The sequence below is a fragment of the Coptis chinensis genome, chromosome 2 (genome assembly GCF_015680905.1).
Source record: "Coptis chinensis isolate HL-2020 chromosome 2, ASM1568090v1, whole genome shotgun sequence".
Taxonomy (NCBI): domain Eukaryota; kingdom Viridiplantae; phylum Streptophyta; class Magnoliopsida; order Ranunculales; family Ranunculaceae; genus Coptis; species Coptis chinensis.
The window spans coordinates 7,614,132-7,635,019 of record NC_141457.1 but is presented as its reverse complement, the minus strand read 5'-3'; the positions used below and the strand labels follow the sequence as shown (position 1 = coordinate 7,635,019).

At 38.4% G+C, this 20,888-nt stretch overlaps 1 protein-coding gene and 2 long non-coding RNA genes across 4 annotated transcripts; 2 read left to right on the top strand and 1 right to left on the bottom strand.

Annotated features, from left to right (window-relative positions):
• Positions 1-1,244: 1,244 nt before the first annotated feature.
• Positions 1,245-2,846, bottom strand: LOC147514663 (uncharacterized). The gene is made up of 4 exons (XR_015213253.1): positions 2,339-2,846; positions 1,811-1,916; positions 1,549-1,656; positions 1,245-1,456 (listed from the first exon to the last, which is right to left on the bottom strand). It is a non-coding gene; the product is annotated as an uncharacterized LOC147514663 (long non-coding RNA).
• A 3,893-nt stretch (positions 2,847-6,739) lies between these two features.
• Positions 6,740-9,166, top strand: LOC147514662 (F-box/LRR-repeat protein At3g26922-like). Of its 2 annotated transcripts, XM_086594392.1 has the most exons (3): positions 6,740-7,695; positions 8,051-8,218; positions 8,483-9,166. In XM_086594392.1, the coding sequence occupies exons 1-3, from the start codon at positions 6,781-6,783 to the stop codon at positions 8,759-8,761; spliced, it is 1,362 nt and encodes a 453-aa protein (XP_086450518.1). In that variant the 5' UTR covers positions 6,740-6,780; the 3' UTR covers positions 8,762-9,166. The 2 variants fall into 2 exon arrangements, with proteins under 2 accessions (XP_086450518.1, XP_086450519.1); XM_086594393.1 differs by lacking the exon at positions 8,051-8,218.
• Positions 9,167-11,205: 2,039 nt separating this feature from the next.
• On the top strand, positions 11,206-13,546 carry LOC147514661 (uncharacterized). The gene is made up of 3 exons (XR_015213252.1): positions 11,206-12,009; positions 12,508-12,786; positions 12,870-13,546. It is a non-coding gene; the product is annotated as an uncharacterized LOC147514661 (long non-coding RNA).
• Positions 13,547-20,888: the final 7,342 nt, after the last annotated feature.

The following is a 20,888-nucleotide window of genomic DNA, read 5'->3' as shown; positions in this document are numbered from 1 at the left end:
AACGATAACCAAATTATATTCATTACACATAATGATCATCTTATTGTTGAGTTGCACATAACATATGTCATATCTAACTATGAGCCAATAAGCGAATATTGAGATATATAGAAATTTTATATCCAAAACATCAATGAGTAAATAATGAAATTTAACCAATAATAGCAAAACTCAAGTTGAGTCCAGTACAAAAGTTGGAGTCTCTATGAAAGCTCCAAAAAATAGAGCCAAGAGGGTATAGCTATAATATATATCTAAGGATATCGGAATAACGTGAATCATAAATAATTTATTTTAATTATTCAAGAGGACCACCTAAAAACTACCTATATGACTTATTATTGAGTAAATTGATAGATGAATCAGAAGAATAAACGAAAAGTTTGATAATAAATGATTTAATGACGCATTGAAATAAGCATATTCTACTTTAACAATGCTTTTAGCCTTTTAGGAGTCATGCATCTTCGTCGAATTTCATAATTTTGGCGTAGCTAGACTTAGTTACTTTGGGTACATGCATAACTCATACCGCATTGCTACACTGAAACAATTTTATTCTTACCTTGTCTCATCATGGCTTAGATCATATCCATTCATCAGCTAAATTATGTACACAGTACAACATCAAAAGTAATATTTCTTCAAATGTCATGTACCCTTGCGTTATACATCAACACCCCCTGAATAAGAAGGGTCGTTGTTTCAATTTGTAGTATTACACTTAGGATTACATACCAATTCCCCCCCTAATAGTTGAAACCATGCCGATTGCTATGGCTAACAAACCAATCATAACAATTGACATGCTCCCATTTATTGAGAAAATAGTACAGAAGAAATTTACAGTCCGGATAAAAAATAGCTGCACCACCATCCACTACAATCTACAGGTTCCATATGCCCTCCAGACTTAATGAATCACCCCTTCAATGTGACACCATGAAAAAGGACTACAATTGTAGCCATCGGTCTTCGTTAATAAAGTTCATGTTAAAGTTCATGTCTAGAAATGGTCTCGCTTCCTCATTTCTGAATGATATGGCCCATGGCACTTGCCTCCTTAAATCGGCTCCTCTTCCCTTGCATTTGTACTCCCCTAACCACACAGTCCTATAGATTTTAAGAGAGATTAGTTCTAAATAAAAAGAATTTCTGAACGAAATTTCGGGAAAATAAATTATACTCCTGGAAGTTTATTAAGGGAAGGATCATTACCCTCTCCTTGAAGGGTCTCCCCAGTTCATCCAGCCCGAAGGGTTTATAATGCAATCCAAGTCACAGAAGGAACAGACCACTCTTGAAAATATACCCCAAGCTGTTCCCAAGTATAACGTCCCAGTCCCGTTTATTGTACACTTTACAAAAGAAAACTTTGTGTCCTCTCCACAACCGAACTCCTATGCGAAGCTGCGACTGCTCCTGATCCTGTAGCTGTTGAATTAAGCGTGCACTCCTGATTCCAGAAACCACCTTCTATATCAAAAAATTGCGAGAAAAAATTGAAAAACGAAACTATTATATTTTTCAAAGAGTTTGGGACCTTACCTCATAGAGTGATCTTGCATTACCAAAAACTGAAATCAATTGATCCTTGAATGTAACACTGGTAGAAGTAATGTGCTCCACTCAAGTCTAACAAAGTGTCCTGTGAACCTACAATGTTAACCATATAAAACATGGATCTTTAACCAACTACCCTTAATGCAACTACTTGCATCCCTTTTCCTCCTAGTACTGCGTCTACTATGTTCTGCAAAACAGAACATTGCCTAATTTGTTCTCTGACTTAAGAACAGAGCGGTGGTACCTTCAAGAAATAGCAGAATATGTCATCTCGATGGTGCCAAAGCAATTTCGAAATTGAGTCACGTACGTCGCTACTGGACAGATACAGATCTGTGCCTACATGGTAACTGTGGAGCAAAAGAAAAATTGGTGTATTAGCACTAAAAGTGGCAACTACATTCAATCACATGACTCTAGTAGCTAAACAAAAAACACAATGATTACATGAAGAGTAGAACACGTAAGTTCACTTTAACTCCATGGAGAAAGATGCATATGTGCCACAAAGACCTTTAACTGGACTGGATTGGTATGATTGTTACAGATTGCAGTAGAAGCAGTCCAGATAAAATTTGTTTTCTCTAACTTCAAAAGTCACAATTTGAATAAGGTAAGTTTACACTGCTGGTACATATTTTCTAGTTCACCTGCCAAGTGTTGTGATAATTCAAACCCTAAACCCTAAACCCTACTCCTAAAAAAGACAAAAAATAATAATTGAATTACAGAAATGATTTTAAAGGGGTTTAGGGTAATTTTACATTTTTACCTAGAAGTGCAAAAAGGATTGGATCGTTTAGATCCTTAATCTCTTCCTCTAGAGCCCTACCCTTCCTTCCAAACGTGTGATCCAGTAGAGCCAGCTTATCTTCAAGGTTCTTATCAATGGCACTAAGCTTTTTAAGCAGCTCCGCATCCTTATCATCTTCAAAGTCACCCTCATCGTCGTCGTCATCAACTCCTCGCATAAGGTCAAATTCTTCCTTATCCTCTTCAACATCTGCTTAACTGCTTCAATCTGAACTGCCTCGGGATCTTCTCTTGCACTAATCTCCAACGCCAATTGTATATGATATTCTTCTTCCAACTCAGGATCCCTAGAATTGCTCGACTCTGACTCTTGTCTCATTGTGTCCAAAACTGCATCAAGGCCGCTATTACTCAAAGAATCAGAAGGAAGTTCCCACTTATCTCCTCTCCTTACATTCGAAGACGAATGAGGACTTAGACTATGTCTATTAGTAACAGAATTCAACCAGCCGGACAAATTTGAAAATGTCTTCGCTTTCGTAAATGGGAAGGCGAAGATCGAGAGGGAGACACCTTCTCAATTGGAACATCACCCGACCTACTACCCCTCACCGAGGTTGACCCATCGACATCTTCCAATTGATTCAAAGATCATATGGAGCTTCTTTAGCGGTTCTTCATGCTAATCCTAAGATCATTTACTTCGGATGCTAAACTGTAACACTCTCTTCATTCCCACTAAGAAGGACATGTATATCCAATCAATCGACTACCATAAAAGGTTCCTCATACCATTTGAAGCAACACCCATCAAAATGCCCACCATATTTACAATACCCAAATGCCCGGATTGATGAAAGAACCTCATTTCTTCACAATATAACAAAAAACCAAGTAATTCCAAAGCATTTCAAGCGGTACCCCCTTGACACTTTACATCAAAATAACATTACCCAAATGCCTAAAGTTGAATAAAACCCCTCATTTCTTCATATTACAACAATAACCAAGTGTTCCAAAACCCACTTTAATCAATACCCATCACAAAATAGTTCACATTAACAATACTCACATGCTCAAAATGAAGAAAAGTATCCAACTTTTTCACAACCAAGTGATTACAATACATATAAATATACTAAACCAAAAAAAAAAAAAAAAAAAAAAGTCAATCTTTAGTTTTACCTTGAGAAGAAAAGATCAGTTTTGAGTTGTTAAAGAGAGAAGGAGGAGGACCAGGAGTATATTGCACAGACCAAAAAAAAGAGGGTGCGGATAGTAGGTGCTTACTTGCTTGTAAAGAAGCCAACTTGCAATAAGAAAGGGGAAAACCAAGGATGGCAACAACTGTTTTTTTTTTTTTTTTTTTTTTTAAATATGAGGATGGGAACAACTGACTCTCAAAGTTCTAAAGAGTGGTATACTCGAATTGGACTTGTTGTCCTTTTGTGCAATATAGCAATCCCTTTATCATGTGCCCTGTGCCCATATTATTTTGTAGTAAATGAGTATTTCTAGCATCCAACTTTGTTGAACATGAATGCATCCACCCAGCAATCATCCAATGCTGTTAATTCTGTAGTTAGAAAGAAAGGCATACCAAAAAACTAAATAAATAAATGGAAGACAAAATACCCACAACACAAAGACGTGCACACTTACTTTTCTGTAAAGTGGGCGTGTTTTTGCCTCTGTCAAAGAAGAAAATCACACTAATCACATGAGTCCACCTCCCCCGGTTCACCTAATGACATTAGTCCAATCTAACACCAAATTTCTGAAGTAAGTTTTTTTTTTTTTTTTTTTTTTTTTTTTTTTTTTTTTTTCTCTGACATCAAATCTCTGAAGTGCAAGTTTCTCCCTATCCTCTAAATTGGACAGCCAGTACCATAATAAGCCCTTAACTTTCAACACAGTGCTTAGAACTAAGCCACGCCCCGTGTTTCTAAAAACACTGTGGTTCTTAGTATTCCATACTACCCATATTGCCGCATATTGTAAAAGACTTGATAGCATTGAACCAATGTCTTCCCTCTCCCACTTGGCCTATACCCAAATTACTTTATCCATTGGGCTAGTAGTATACTCTTAGGATAGACTACTACTAACAATTAAATTGTGTCTGATACAATACAAACTTGTAAATTCATATGAAGCACAAACCAATCATTTAAATTCTACTATAGATTAAAATTTTACCTTGAGAAAGCCAACTCCAAAGAAATTGAATCAAAGATCAATGCTAGCGTATAATAATAGCACTGTCGCGATTGGCATCAAAGGCTCCACACATCCCAACGCCATGGCAATCCTAAAAAAAGACAAAAAATAATAATTGAATTACAGAAATAATTTTAAAGGGGTTTAGGGTAATTTTACCTGATGCCGGTTCGTTTGAATGTTTTTGATCATGCAATTTAGAACATCGCCTTCATTCAACTCTAGACTCAAGTCATCAGGCCGCCTCATATCCGAGTAATCATCACCCGTAAGAATCCCAGTCACTCGAGATTCAAGTTCACAGATTGCTTTCTCGAGGGCAAAGACTTTTACGAATCACACCGAATCGACCCTTCCTTCAAAGAATAGTATCTTTAGTTTCACCAGTAAGTATAAAGACTGCTTCATCCTGATTTGGTTCGACATATGGAATGCGCCAATCACGAAATCCATGCAACAATTCCATCTTTATATCATAAAGAGTCTCCCTCTTGTTAAAGACATCATAACGCTCCTCGATACTCTTGGCTCTCCTCGATACTCTTGGCTTAAAAAGTTTGGCCTCTCCCTCACATGCTCAACTGCCATCTCCTGAGCATCATCCTCGTCATTTGAGAAGCAGAAATTGGTACTGCACTATGCACTTTACCATGTGATTGGTAATTAAAGAATCAATCAATTTAATTTTAAGTAATTAAAGAAGCAGTCTTCTTACCTCTTATTAATTGCTTTCTTCTTCTTCTTCTTCTTCTTAGTGATTCAAAAAGGAGAAATTGGTAGGATGAAAAAAAAGACAGTAAGCAATTGATTGGGGGGGTTTATTTTTTTTGTTGAGAAGACAAAAACTATTGATTGAATTGATTTGATTTGATAAGAACAAATTTGTTTGACAGAGAGAACGTAGGTAACGAAGATCTTCTCTCTGACTCTTGTTTTGATTAGGAAAAGAGGGTATGGAAAGAGGTTTTTATATATTTTGGGTTAGGAATAATTGAGTTTGGCAAAAAAAGGGCGTAGAATTCCTTTTTTTCTGCCGAATTATCGCAAAATCAGATGTGTCAGTCTCAGAGAAAAAAAAGGGGCTGATGTGGGTCGCTGGGAGCATTCTCAACTACTCAGTATTAATGGTCTTTGATGGTTATGGATGAACCATGTTTTTAGTAACTCAACCAAGTACTATGTAACATTCTTGGTTTCACGGTCCATGAATCCCTCTGTTTACACGCCTACATCTGATTGTCATTATCGTTATTTTAACTTGAATTTCTTCCGGGTCTCAATCTCACAAGATGATCAGAGTGGTTTCACCCAGTGTATGTAGTTAAGGTGCGCACGCCTAAGGCGCAAGACGCGGAGAGGCACACTTTAGTGCCTTGCCTTGACTAAGGCGCGGGACGTAACATAAGGCGCTTGTTTTTTGTGCCTTTTTGCGCCTTTTGTTGAGGCGTGAAGCGCACAAGGCCCGCGCCTTATCAACTTTTACAATTTTTTCGTTTTTTTTACAATTCTTGCTATACGTGACACATTTACACTCGATCTAATTGTTGTATGGTACAAGAAATTGTACAAATTTAGTAAGTTTCATTTTGGAGTACACTCTAAACTTAATTTTGACTAGTTTTTGTTAAGTTGTATAAATTGAGAGAATATACAAAAATAGATTAAATGAAGTTTTATAGGATTCTAAAATTTGAATCACGTGTTCTATTTCATGAAGAACTCATTTGGCTCAATTCGATTTGTTCATTATTTTTGTTTATTGAAATTGAGCTAAATTGTATTGAGAGATACGAGTTTTATTTTTCTCTTTACTTATTGCTTAAGATTTTTTTTTTAAATGACTATAATGGTTTCATGTTTACAATCACATAAAATTAATTTTAAAATTTGGCTAAGTAAATCAGTGATAATTCATATCATATTTAATATTTATTTTATTTTTTATTTAATATATCTATTTTTTTATTGTCTCACTTCAATTAGGCTCGCGCCTTGCGCTTAAGGCACAAAGAAGGTGTTGCGCCTTGGGAGCGCTCTGACGCTTGACTACAACTGGTTTCACCCATCAGGTAATTTCATTAAATTTATGTTCAAGCAACTTGTTCGATTGGTAAAAATGAAGGCCCAAGCCCAAAGCTTGGTCCATCCAATTTCTCTCTCCTGTTCCAGGCCGGATTGAAGAACAAACAAACTGAAATTGGGTGTTTGAGTTACAGCATTCAGAAGTGACGAAATTAGTAAATGCAGAAGAGCAAGATGAAGAAGAGTAAAATGGATATGATAAGTGCTCTACCTGATTCCATTATTGATCACATATTTTCATTCATGGACATGAAAAAAGTGATCCAAACAAGCCTTCTTTCCAAAAGGTGGAGAAATCTATGGAAGTCTACGTCCACTCTAAACTTCCATATTTTACACTCTACTCCATATCGTAAAAGAATACGAACTGCATTTACTAATTTCGTCTACCGGGTTCTACTACTCCGCGACGATTCCAAAATCCAAAAGTTTAATCTCCTATGCCCAGAAAAACAATTAGAAGATTGCCACGTGTTTTCATGGATTATTGCTGCTATAGGTCGAAATGTACAAGAGTTTGCTCTTCATCTCTATGTATATTCCGATGGAATATCTTATACCGAATCACTTTACCACCTTTTTATGGCTGACGTTAAAAAATTGCATTTAATAGTGTCTCAATTGCCTACGTCATTTTGTTCAGCTTCCAAGATTAAGAGTTTGATAGTGGAAGGAGCTAAGCTTCCTGATGGCGATTGTAATCGTGAACTTACCTTGAGTTGCTCAGTATTGGAAACTTTGTTACTAACTGATTGTAGAATCAATCATCTCAAAGTTTTTACTATATCTACTCCAGTGCTGAAGACGTTAGCGTTGTATAATTCTGGTGGTTATTGTTATTGTTCTTGTAAGGTGAACATATGTTGCCCGAATTTGAGGTCACTAAACTTATCATCAAGAGAAGTTAAAGATTATTCTTTGGAGAACCTTTTTACTCTAGATACTGTGGACTTTGATGTCCAGTCAATAAGAGGTGACGAGGGGCTGGACGTAGTGAATGTTCGACGTTTGACTAATGTCCTAAGAGGGATTTGTAATATAAGAGCACTGACACTAAGAGATCCCTTTCTTAAGGTATAATGGTTTTCCTTTGGTTCTTGAAATAAATTTTATTTTAAATTGTTTCTGAACTTCCTAATGTGGTTCAAGTTCTGGGTGTGTTGGCTTCACACATCAGAACATAATATGATTCAAGTCATAAAAGCCACAGTGTGCAGATTCATTCGACATGTTATATTTTTGAAACCATCCAATTTTTAGAAAATAAGTGTCCTATCATTTATGGTTTACAGACTCAGCTGAATTGGTTTTGGTCAAGTGTGTTAATTCTGTTAATGCTCATTGATCACTATAATTCACTTACAACGTTATACTTTCTGGTTTCTTGCTTCACAATTTTCCTTAGTCCTTGGAGTGTGTTGTTCTACAGATATTAACAGACTGTGCAGACTTATTAGATAGGGTTCCTGGTTTATTTCATAAGCTAAGGTTCTTGAAGGTGAAAGAATGGAGTGCTACTGGTACTTGTTTCCGTGCACTAGCTATCTTCATCGAAAGATCTGCGTGTATAGAAACTCTGGTCTTGGCAAGAAGTAAGGTACTTGGCAAGCCTTTTATAATTTCATTATTTTAGGCCAACTTGTACCTACCAGTAGTAAGTCAACTCGCTTGTGGGATGGATGGTATTGGTGTCCGTCATATATAATATGTGTCTCATCAAGCAAATATAGGTCAAGACTCTTTAGGGATGACTTTTGTTGTATTAATAATTAATTACTTTTCGCGGTTTATATGTTTAAGTAGAGTACTTTCTTGGATGCAACCATGTTCTACTGTCTCATGCATTATTGTTTTGATATAGGAGAGGTCAAGTTCAGAAAGTCAGGAAGGTTGCAGTGAAGACTCTCTGTTCCAGAGCAAGTTTTATTGTCTGGGAACAATTACAATTAGGGATCCCAGATTGGACAAGGATGAATTAAAGTTTATAAAGGTGTTACTTAATAGAGCTGTAGTTCTGAAGGAATTGGTTATCAAGACAACAAAAACAAATTCATCATATATAAAGAAGCTAGCAACATTCAGGAACAAGTTGCTAGCAGTACCTAGAGCCTCTTCTAGTGTTTCAGTGACATTTTTGTAAGCTGATTTTGGAACAAGTGTGCCAAGTGAAAGTTTCCAGCTGGATCACCAACCTGACAGCCTTCTATGTAAGGTATGGAATTATGTACGTTGAACGTGATTGTCTGTTCATTTAGTATACTGTTAAGACCAGCTGGGATCAATGTATGGGTGGCTCTGTTATCTTATACCAGGAGCTATGACAGTGCAGCAAACTTAGTTGCTTTCTTAAGGAGTGACGATGCAGTTATGTGATGTAATTTGTACTTTACTACATTGCAGTCAATAGTGCTCCTAGATTGAGGGAGCTTCAACCTGATGTCTGTTTTGGAATCAACATGACTTTTAATTTGTTTGCTACCTTTCTACTTGTGGATCATTATGGATTATATTCTTAAGCTACTATTCATTCTTATGCTACTATACTAAATTCACTACTCAACTAGTAATCCCAAATTCTACTTTGGATCTGATCGCTTATGAACTGTAATGGCTGTAATTAATGTAGTGTGACCTGATATTGATACTCAGGTCATATTTGATGAGATTTCTGCTAGATTGGAGCACTTCGGTAGTGCATGCTGGTTTTATGGAAATTATACCCCATTGCACAAAGTATGCATGTCTTATTATTGCTCTCAGGTTTTTCTACTTCTTGTAATCTAAAAAGGTAAACTAGTTTGAGACTGGGTTTACCAGGGTCACTACATACTGTCAAGGAGGCGTTTAATTCGGCTATGATCGAAGAGCATCAGTTGAAGTCAGTTTGTGGGCTTTCAAAAATTACTGGTGACTTTAGCGATGAGAGAATTAAGGAAGAGTTTATTCCATTTCTAGAATTTGAAAATAGAATTAGAGAGAATGATGACAGCATCCTTGTTGACGAGCTTATATTAATAGTGGACGCACTGAAGTGTTTTGTCCCATTTGTTGAGGGACTGGAGTTTTCACATGTTTTAATTCCACCTTTAGAGACACTTTGCAAGGTTGAGGAACCTTTGGTTAGGAACAAAGCTGTGAAGGCGTAATGTCAAATTGGAGAGCGGATGAAGGAAAGACATTGGAGAGCGGATGAAGGAAAATGATCTGCTTACATGGTTTGTTCCACTTGTAAAGAGACTGGCAACTGGCAGGTATGCAGATTGAGTTTCTTCTTGTGGGCTGTTTCACATTTTTCATCCAAGTGCCCAGAGAATTTAAAGACAGGATTACGGATGGCATACATCCGGTTGTGTCAAGATGACAGAAGTGTGGTGATCGAGCAAATCCGAAACTTTTCTGCAATCGTCAAACCTTTTTATCTGAAGACCAGCATCATGACAATATTTAAAGATCTAACAGTGGCTGATCAAGACGGCGTTCTTAAGTTGGCTCTTGCGGGTGCCACTTTGAATATATATTACTCTTTTTGTTCCCCGGGGTTGTGTTCCAAGACTCCAAGTATACTATTACCGGTCATTGTCGAACTCCATCAGGACGAATTTTGGAGTATTCTCTATGGCGAAGGAAAAGGACATGGATCATCCAGGACAGAGCTCTTCCTACCCTATATTCATGTACTTCTACGCAACAAGGCAGAATTACGCATGGAAGCTACCAAAACTTGAGTAACGATGCAGAATCTTCCTATCTATTGAAAACTTGGTAGTCAACCCATCCTTCCTAGTGCCAACAAGATGCAAGAACTGGACTGCAGGATGCTTTTCGTATAAGAACCCCGTTCTTGCAGTGGTAGCCTGTGATTTCCAATCTTAATGTATGTCCATATGCAAAATTCAATACTCAACCAGCGATCAAAGTTTCCGCAGGTAGATATAGTTGAACTTGTGGGGATAAATAGACTTTCAGAAGGCCAGACAATTGGCCTTGATCTCAAGGGCATATTATTAGATTTCCTAAGGTTATCTCGTGATTCTTATTATCTTAATCAATAGGTATGTGTTTCGACCAAATATGATCAAAACACCAAGTGTTGATGAAAAAGACAAAGAACGTAGAAAAGTAATTAGAAAAATGATGGTGATCGGGGGAATGATGAGACTGTACCTTGCGGTTACCTACGTACCCAAATTATCAGTGGGATCAAGTCTCAAGAACATAGTTCTAAATGAAAAATAGTTTGGTATTTATATAGGTAGAGTAGAGAATCCTTGTAGCTCAAGTGTTCTTGTACCTTGAGTAATTATTGTGATAGAATATAACTGTCAACTGATAATTATCTCTTTGATAAGAAATGAATCTTGACATAAATCAATGTACATTAGTGGCAAGCCATGTGGCTAAGGTTCAGCCTTAGACACATGAATTAATGGGCATGTACATTGATCTATGGTATTGTAAATTGGGCTTTAGCCCTGTCGATTAAATGAATAAAATAGAGACCCCTACTAATGAACGCGTTTACCAATGTAGGTGGGGTCGAACATCGCCTTCTTTTTGGGCATGCTAACAAAGTTCATATGGCAAAGAAGAGAAGAAAAATCGAGGAAAAAATAGAATAAGAAAAGAGTGAGCGGAATGTATAACAAAGTGTCGTGTGAATGCAAACGATATGAAAATGAAATGTCGAGAAAAATGCCTGAAATATTGTGTGTTAAATAATTTTAAACTAATTTATATGAGGCTGCAATGTAATTAATTGATAGAGGGTGAAGTGAGAATGAAAATAAATGACACAAAAAATCGATAAAGAAAACTAATTTTTAACTAAGATTTGCCGACATTAGCATTAATAGAAATATGTAAAAAATAAAAAATAAATTTATTCAAGAAAGTAGTTGGGCTGTAGTGGCAGACCCACTGATGAGCTTAGTGAACAAGGTGAGAGAAAAAGATAAAGACAAAAATTGATAAGCACAAGCTCAATCACTTCCTTAAAGATAAGTCAGGTATGTCAAAGTCCTCTATTCCTGCTGCTACGAATAGTCAGGACTGAACCTTATCTACCTTGTCTGCCTTTTCCGAGCTTCGCCATCTCGCCCTGACAAAGCCTAGGGATAAAACCCAACTGTAAATATATGCTAAGGCCATTCATCTTAAGGACGAGACAGCTATTCCTCATGTCTAGTCCCTCTCCCTATTAGTCTGTCTTTTAGTTCTATTCCTAGAGAAAGAGAAGGGAGATCCGGCTCTAGATCTACTTTCTTCCCTTGATTTAGTTCAGGAGACAAGAGCTTCTAGTTTGATGTTCAAGAAAGCCTTTCTCGAGAGTCGGCTGTAGTGACATTAGATTCTTTCGAAAGCTTGGCACTAGGATCTTCATCTTAGCTGGTAGGTGACCTGGCTCAATCTTATTAGATGTTCTTGCCCGCATGCAACAAATTTAAATCCGTAGTACGAATTTAAATCCGGAGGAAGTGATAAGCGTCGTAACTTGGAACAGTGAAGCAATAGATTCAGGACCCTTTATCCCGTGGTTTAACCATCCCTTCCTTCAATAGCCGAAGAAGAGGAAGATTGCTTTGATGATCGAAGTAAATTTTCATTAGAATTCAATGATGCATGACAATAAACTGTCGTCAGCATGATTCTTGTGGAGAAACCAACTGAGGTTGGAAGTAATGAAAAAGATTGAGTGCGAGAACGAGAAAATTGTTGAAGAGATGATGGTGGAGACGAGATGGAACTACTTGTCGTTGCTTTTTTTTGTGGCGCTGAATTGTTTGGATTTGCTTGCGTTTAGTTAATATGATTTGACTTGTTGACTTTGGTAGGAAGAACTGATCTCACGATTTTTTTTTTTTTTTTGGTGCATTGTGCCGCAAGTAGAAACGATTGTATTATACGAGCGAAAGATAATCGAGAAGAAAAAGATGCGATGACGATCGTAGACTTAGTGAGGTGAAAAAAAAAAGGAGACAGATATAGCGAATACACGAGGCTACGTCATAATCTAGCTCAGGATCGAGCAGCTTCAAATTGGATCAGCTAAGATATTAAGCTTAAATTATTGAGTTTCGATAAAAATTAAATTTGGCCTGTCGAAGAAGACGAAGAAAACGGAGAAAAGTGCGGAGAATATGACAAAGCGGTGTCGGAAACAGATATGTTAGTATTTTTTTTTTATCAGTTATCGTAAAATTTTGGTTAAGTCTGAAAGACTGACGAAAAGTTTATTCTTGTCCTCGCAGGTAGAAACGGCGGTACGACGGGAGAAAAAAATTCACAAAAAGACTGCGAATAAAAGTTTCGCTCCGCATGATCGCAATGCCTTGGAAAAAAAAAATAAAATAAAAATAAATAAGGTGAAGATAATTTTCAATCCGCTCGGAAAGTTAATGTAATGCGAATTTTTTGCCGCACGGAGAAACGGCGGTAGTACGAGCAAAATATATTCACAAAGAGTCGACGGAGAAAAGTATTGCGTAACAAGCTGTCAATTAATATCATAGAAGAATGAAAGAAGCTGAAAGAAGTTTCGTTGAGAAAGATCAGCTCAATGTCTTATAGCAATGTCGGAAAGGTTAACTCGGAAAGATTCGCCCGAAAAAATCGGCTCAATGCCTTAGAAAAAATAATGAAACTGTTGGAAATGTTCAATTCGCTCGGAAAGATTCGCTCAGAAAAATCGGCATGAAGCTGTTGAAATTGTTTACTCGAAAAATTTCTTGTAGAAAGATCGGAACAATGCCTTAGAAAAAAAAAATTAAGTTGGCATATAGTTTCGCTTGAAACGGAAAGAGTTGTACGAGTTGTATAAGCAAAAAACTGATAAGGAACCATTGGCTTTTCCCAAACCAATGATTATGTGATTGTGTGAATGTAATATCATAGAACTAAAAATTCTTGTGATGAAAATAAAAATAAAGTATGTGTTGGCAATTAAATATCGTTGTGATGTCAAATAACATACCTGTGGAAAACTGACAATGTTGTTGAATTGTATAGATGACACGAAATAGAATGAAACGCCCCCAATGCTAACTTTAAGCTTGCAAAATTAGATTGAGCGAAAAAATGTTCCGACGCTGAACTGACGAAACGAAACGGGGTAACGTCATCAGATGTTGACATAGCGTGAGTAACCGACTAAGCGAGCGTAAAATCGTTCAATTTAGATTGACGAAATTAAACGTGGTAATTTCGTCATATTTTGTCGGAGCGATATTAACGACTAAGCGAGCGTAAAAGCGTTCGACTTAGACTGACGAAATTAAACGTGGTAATTTCGCCAGATTTTGTTGTAGCGATAATACGACTAAGCGAGCGTAAAAGCGTTCAACTTAGACTGACGAAATTAAACGTGGTAATTTCGCCAGATTTTGTTGTAGTGATAGTGACTAAGCGAGCGTAAAAGCGTTCGACTTAGACTGACGAAATTAAACGTGGTAATTTTGCCAGATTTTGTTGTAGCGATAATAATGATTAAAGCCGAAATAAAAAGCGTTCATCTTAGACCGACGAAATTAAACGTGGTAATTTCGCCAGATTTTATTGTAGCGATAGTAACGACTAAGCGAGCGTAAAAGCGTTCATCTTAGACCCATTTAAATTAAACGTGGTAATTTCGCCAGATTTTGTTGTAGCGATAGTAACGACTAAGCGAGCGTGAAAGCGTTCGACTTAGACTGACGAAATTAAATGTGGTAATTTCATCAGATTTTGTTGTAGCGATAGTAACGACTAAGCGAAAAAAAGTTGCTCGACTTAGACCGAATTTAAATTAAACGTGGTAATTTCATCAGATTTTGTTATAGCGATAGTAACGACTAAGCGAGCGTAAAAGCGTTCAACTTAGACTGACGAAATTAAACGTGGTAATTTCGCCAGATTTTATTGTAGCGATTATAAGATTCACTAAAACCAAAATTATACCATTGGAACTGAAGTGAAAGAACTGCTTCTTTATTGATTACCGAGTCTTAAAAAATGCAAAGATAACAACGGAAAATACATGCCTAAACTGGAAACAAAATATTGTATTATTTTATTTCTCCAGGATAACGGAAAAACACAAATAAAATCTACTTATAGAACTTGCGCAGATGAAACGCATTCCACGGCTTATCGAGAAGATTCTCATCTAAATCTCGGAGAAAATAAGATCCTTTGGTGGTAGGGCGATCTATGATGTATGGACCTGTCCAGTTTTCTCCAAATTTACCGGAATCTATCAACCTCGTCTTTCGACAGAGTACCCAGTCATCTTTCTCAAACACTTTAAGTCAAACTTTCTTATCATATTTTCGTTTCATATCATCTTGATAACGAATTAACTGTTGAAGACCAACCTCTCTTGTCTCATCTATCAAGGCTTTGGCTTGAGCAAGTGCTTGATCATTCGACTCCAATTCCACGTTAGAAGTTCGTGTGGTTGGTGTCATCAACTCTGTAGGCAAGACCGCTTTCGTACCGTAAGCAAGATTAAACGGAGAAAATCCAGTTGAATGTTTAGGTGTGGTTCGAGAAGCCCACATAACCGCAGTAAGTTCCTTAACCCAATTTCCTTTGGCCTGTTGAAGTCGTCGCTTGAGCATTGCAAGAATGGATTTGTTAGTAGCTTCAGCTTGTCCATTAGCTTGAGGATGGTATGGTGCCGAGAAATTGTGATTAATCTTCAAGTCAGAACAAAATTGTCAAATTTATTCAGCATCAAATTGTTTGCCATTGTCGGAAGTCAATGATGTTGGAATACCGAAACGACAAACAATGTCTCGCCATAAGAATTTTTTAACATCTGAAGCATGGATCTGGGCTAAGGGCATAGCTTCAGCCCACTTGGTAAAATAATCAGTTGCGACGAGTAAGAAACGAACACTGCCAGGAGCTTTCGGAAGAGGACCGACGATGTCAAGACCCCACTTTGCAAACGGCCAAGGGCTCAAGATTGGATGAAGTTCCGTTGCTGGAAGATTTCCCATATTAACATATTTCTGACAAGGAACACACTTCTCAAACAAACGCTTAGCATCCTTTTGCATGTACGGCCACCAGTATCCTTGTGTCATTTCTCTATGAGCGAGACTTCGCCCCCGGGAGTGGTTCCCACATAGGCCTGAATGAATTTCCACCAGGACGAGCAAACCTTCAGCTCTGCTGAGACAACGAAGCATAGGGTTAAGACTTGTGCCTTTGCGATAAAGTTGCAATAGACCGTTCGAAGTCGATATGAGACAATATTTCCAAGCATCGCGTTTGACACGATCACCCACTTTATGATCGGGAGGCAAAATGTGATCATGTAAATATGTGATATAAGGAAGACACCAATCATCTTCGTCACAAGGTGTAAGTGGAAAACTTAGCTCTATATCAGGAACCTCTGGAGCATTGTCAGCTTCATGATCGTCGTCGGTATGGACCGAGACAATATCATTGACAGGATCATTGTGGTCATCTGATAGCATAAGTTGTGGATCAAGCGTTTTCTCTGCAATGATAGCTTGATTATCAAGATCACGCTTGCGCTTCCGAGTCAGCACAGGAGAGATCAAATTGGCATGACGTGATTCCTCAGAAAATGTCTTGATGAAAAAACAACTTTGAGTGATGTACATATCGCGCACATCCTCGATGGACAGATCGATACTCGATTCCTTTTGAAATTCAATGGTAATCTGGTGAGGCTTATCTGACTTAACTGCCGCGGATAAATATGCGAGAGAATCCGCATGTCGCACGTCATGATGCGGACGCTGCACAATACTGATAGAATCAAAATTTCGAGCAATTCGATGAATTAAGTCCACATAAGCGCCATTCTATCGTCCACGAAATGCATAACGATCCACCAAACCGGCTAGCGACTAACTTAGAATCTGTGAATAATTGTAGCTTAGTCGCCCCAAGTAAAGAAGCGGTCAAAGGCGCAAATGGCGAAATGACAGCCTTTCGGCCTCATTATTTTTGAAGCGTCAAAACCTAAACGACCGACTTCTCAATTTTTTCTCCATTCGGTTGCAAGATTACACACCCAATACCGAGCCATACTTATTATGCGAACCATCAGTGTAAACAATCCAACAATCAGCAGATACATCTGATAAGTTTGGCAAATCATCATCCCTGAGAGGTAATGGCGTGTTGTCGACGACACTCTCTTCGTCTAGTAATGTGTCAGACATAAGAATATCCTCAATTGGAAAATCAGCCATTAGCGAAGCCAAAGCTTGTCCTTTCTCACCCAGCGAAGTTTCAAACACAATGCTATAAGCTTAAGGTAACTTTCCCATTCTCGCAAGGCTTACTTGATTCCCGAGCATTTACGAAAAAGCTTTCGCAGCGATATTCCAGATAAACTTTGACGACTTCGTCCACGAAATAAGGTTTAAGATGTCGGGCAGCATGAACCAAAGCCAATGCAATTTTCTCCACTCAAGAATATCTTGTTTCAGCAGTTGTAAGAGTCTTGCTAACAAAGAATATAGGACGCCCATCGCCACAGTTGATAAATAAGACGGCACTTACGGCATGATCAGTGGCGGCTAAATACAGACCTATAGGCTGCCCCGTTGCTGGACTGGCAAGAACTGGAGGTTGGACTAAGTATGCTTTTAAATGACAAAATGCAAGTTCATAGTCCTCCGTCCAAATTGCTGCGTCTTTTAATGTTTGGAAAAAAGGATGGCATCGATCAGAATACCGAGAGATAAAGCGATTTAGGGCAGCCAAGCATCCTGTAAGTCGTTGAATTTCTTTCTTTGACGTCGGAGAAGGCATTTCAAGGACAGCTCGAATCTGATCCGGATTTGCTTCAATTCCGCGTCTAGTCATTATGTATCCTAAGAATTTACCAGATGATAAACCGAAAGAACACTTTGCCGGATTCAAACGCATGTTGAAATTGGAGAGTCTGTTGAAAACAGCTTGCAAATCAGTAAGATGATCAGGTGCTTCTGTAGATTTGACAACCATGTCGTCGATGTATGCTTCGACTGTCTTTCCAAGTAGGTCAGAAAAAATAGTGTTTACTAGCTTTTGATATGTGGCTCCAGCGTTTTTCAGACCGAAAGGCATTACCTGGTAACAGTAAATGCCTTAGTCCGTAATGAATGCAGTGAACTCTTGGTCCTCAATGAATAACGGAATCTGATGATAACCAGAATAAGCATCCAAAAAAGACAAACACTGAAACCCAGATGTTGCATCGACCATTTCAGATATACGAGGCAATGGATACGGATGAACCGGACAAGCCTTATTGAGATTTGTGAAATCGATACAAACACGTAATTTGCCGTTCTTTTTAGGCACTGCGACAACATTTGACATCCATGTTGGATAAGTCACAGGCCTTATAAAGTTAACAGACAAGAGACGGTCGATTTCGTCTTTCACTTTCATCTTTCTATCGGGGGCCATCCTTCGGGGCTTTTGTCGAACTGGTTTTGCATTAGGATCAATGTCGAGTTTATGACAAGCCACCGAAGGATCTATACCAGGCATTTGCTCTATTCGCCAAGCAAACACATGATTATTCTTTTTTCGCAAATAACAAAATAAGCTCTTGTCTCTCCTCTTCCGGAAGTTCGCTGAAATAAAAGTAGTCTTTTCGGGGAGTTGGCCAATTTGAACTTCTAAAAGTGGATCGATTGTCGGGGTCCTTCAACATTTCTATTGGCGAGTAAACCGAAGGTCCCGATCTCGTAATTGCTATTTGACGGCGTTGGAACTCAGAATAGTTCGTTCAACAACTTCAGACTTCTTATAATCATCGAGAACATTGTCGTGGCAAATTAGAGATTCCAGTTGATTGCTGCGCACCTTACAGACTTTTTTATTGAATTGGAACTTGATGGCTTGATGATATGTTGAGACGACAGCTTCCATATAATGAATCCAATCTCGACCAAGGATGACATTGTAAGGGGATTTACAATCCATCAATAAGGAATCAATATTGACTTCCTTCTGCATAAGAGTGACCGGGAGAGACACCTTTCCAACACAATGAGTAGCGGTACCATCAAAACCAACGATAGGCGCATTTTCAGGGGTGACCAAGTTATCAATAAAAGGAATACTGCAATAACACCCAGAAAACATGACGCTAGCTGAACTACCAGTGTCGATCATTATACGTTGTACACGATACAAATTGATATAATGCAGCTATCACGACAAAGATCATAATGAGGAACATGCACCCATTAGATCTTGGTCGCTGAAACACAATGGTTCATCTTCAATAGTCTCCGTGCAAAACCTTCCACGAAATTGATCCCGTTAACCGTTATAAAATTAGACGGATATTTGACTTTAGAACGACGAGCAATTTTCCGGCGAAGTATTGACAATGAATCAATGATGGCATGTCCAACCTTAATGACATTGTGATCGCTGATAGTTAAAGCTTGAGTTGTTACTTTCTTCGCACATATTGATCAAGTTTCCCATTCTGCACAAGCTTTTCAATTCTTCCCCGCAAAGACCGACAATTCTCCGTCTCATGACCATAATCATTATGAAATTTGCACCATAACGATTTATCGCGAGTTGTTTTAGTGTCGCTAAAGCTAAAGGAAACGGGCGGAGTGAGCAGCGGACTCTTATCTTTGATTTTGTCGTAAACTACCGCGATATTTGGTATTAAGCGGGTTAATTCAAAATCAGTAAAAGGCTTTCCGGTCCCCGCCGTAGAGTCTTCTTTCTTATCACGGAGGCTTCGACGGGTTCTTTGTTGATCAAAAGTCGGATTCTTCTGTTTATTTTGCTGATCATTGAAATCCTTTCCTTTATTATCTTTGTCACGAGAAGTTCGAGCAGCCGTGTCGTCTTCAACATTGATAAATTGTTGAACTCACTGGTATAACGCACGTCGGGAAGATGGAATATCCCGAACAAGAGAGTTGTATAACCCATCTTTATCAAACAAGATAGCTTCTTTAAAAGCGTAAACCACCATTAGATCAGATTGCTCGAAATCTCACCGCAGCTTAGGGAAACGCGATAAAAACTACGGAGAGTTTCCTCACGTTGTTGCTTGATGTTGAAAAGAACTCGGACTCCATTTGGACGTTTGAGATTATGATGAAAACGTCTTGAAAACTTTTCGGTTAAGTCCTTGAATCGACGAATAGAGCGGAGGTAATTAAGCTAAACCATACCAATGCTTCCCCTTTAATGTAGAAGGGAAAAGTTTGCATTTTAAAGCATCATCACCTCCGATAAAACCAGGTTTGTTTGTGAAATTAAGCACATGAAGCATAGGGCAAACCTCGACATCATCATATTGATCAAACTCGGGTTGTTTGAAGTCTTTGTTATGAGTAGCCCTTTTGACGGCGAGAAAATTTGTCCAAAATACCATCTTCAACCGCCAGATTTTCTAGTGTCGATTCAAAAGGATCGCTGTCCGTAAGAGCTTTTTAATCATTTCTCGACACGTTGAGGAGTCATCGATCCAGATCTGTTGGATCGTGATCATAGTCAATGATGGCGCCTATGGGAGCGAAACAGAATGAGAAGAAAAAACACGAAGATTCATCGTTTCCGTGTCGAGATGATTGTGGATGGTACGTTGGGCTTTCGATGCGATAATGTTCGAATGATAAGAACTGCGTTCTTTGAAGTGTTTCACCATACCGATGGTTCCGATCATGAGTGCGATCATTATTCTGTTCGCCACTCGAATTCCTCGGGACTTGCCGATAATTTGTAGGATCGTGGGGTGCATTCGGACGATTATTAGCAGTACCTTGCCTACCGAGAACGTGACCAAGTGGGTGGAGATTTCTCGGCGGAGGTCGGGAATTAAATTAAGCCCATTACTCTTAACTCATTGATGGATGTTGCGAATATCGCGAATCTCATCCTCACCACTTAAACGATCCCACACACTATTATGTCGTTGGCGTGTGTGATGTTGTGGTGTGACAGATACAACATCATCTGCGAGTGGAGCGCGTCGTTTAAGATGACGCCTGTAGTAATTATTCCGTTTCGCGGACGCCTTTTAACTTTTGAAGAAGTGCTTCTCGAGACATATGACTTACATTATCCGTCGAATCTTTGGAGAATCGTCGAGGCAATAACCTCACGCTGAATAATTTGGCGCATTGGTGGAACGACAGTATTAGAAGGTATTATGCTGTCAGCGCCAAGTTGTACTTGACCATCATGTTCATGATGATCGTTAGTAATCACATCGGGACCTTGAGCTCTTCGAGTATGTGTCATAACTTTCGCAGAACGTGATCGAGGGTGTAGTA

Excerpts from the sequence above, each read along its gene's own strand:
- LOC147514662 (XM_086594392.1), top strand. The coding sequence starts at position 6,781 with ATGCAGAAGAGCAAGATGAAGAAGAGTAAAATGGATATGATAAGTGCT. Across the intron at positions 7,696-8,050 it reads TAAGAGATCCCTTTCTTAAG|ATATTAACAGACTGTGCAGA; the intron begins GTATAATGGTTT and ends GTTGTTCTACAG. Across the intron at positions 8,219-8,482 it reads TGGTCTTGGCAAGAAGTAAG|GAGAGGTCAAGTTCAGAAAG; the intron begins GTACTTGGCAAG and ends GTTTTGATATAG.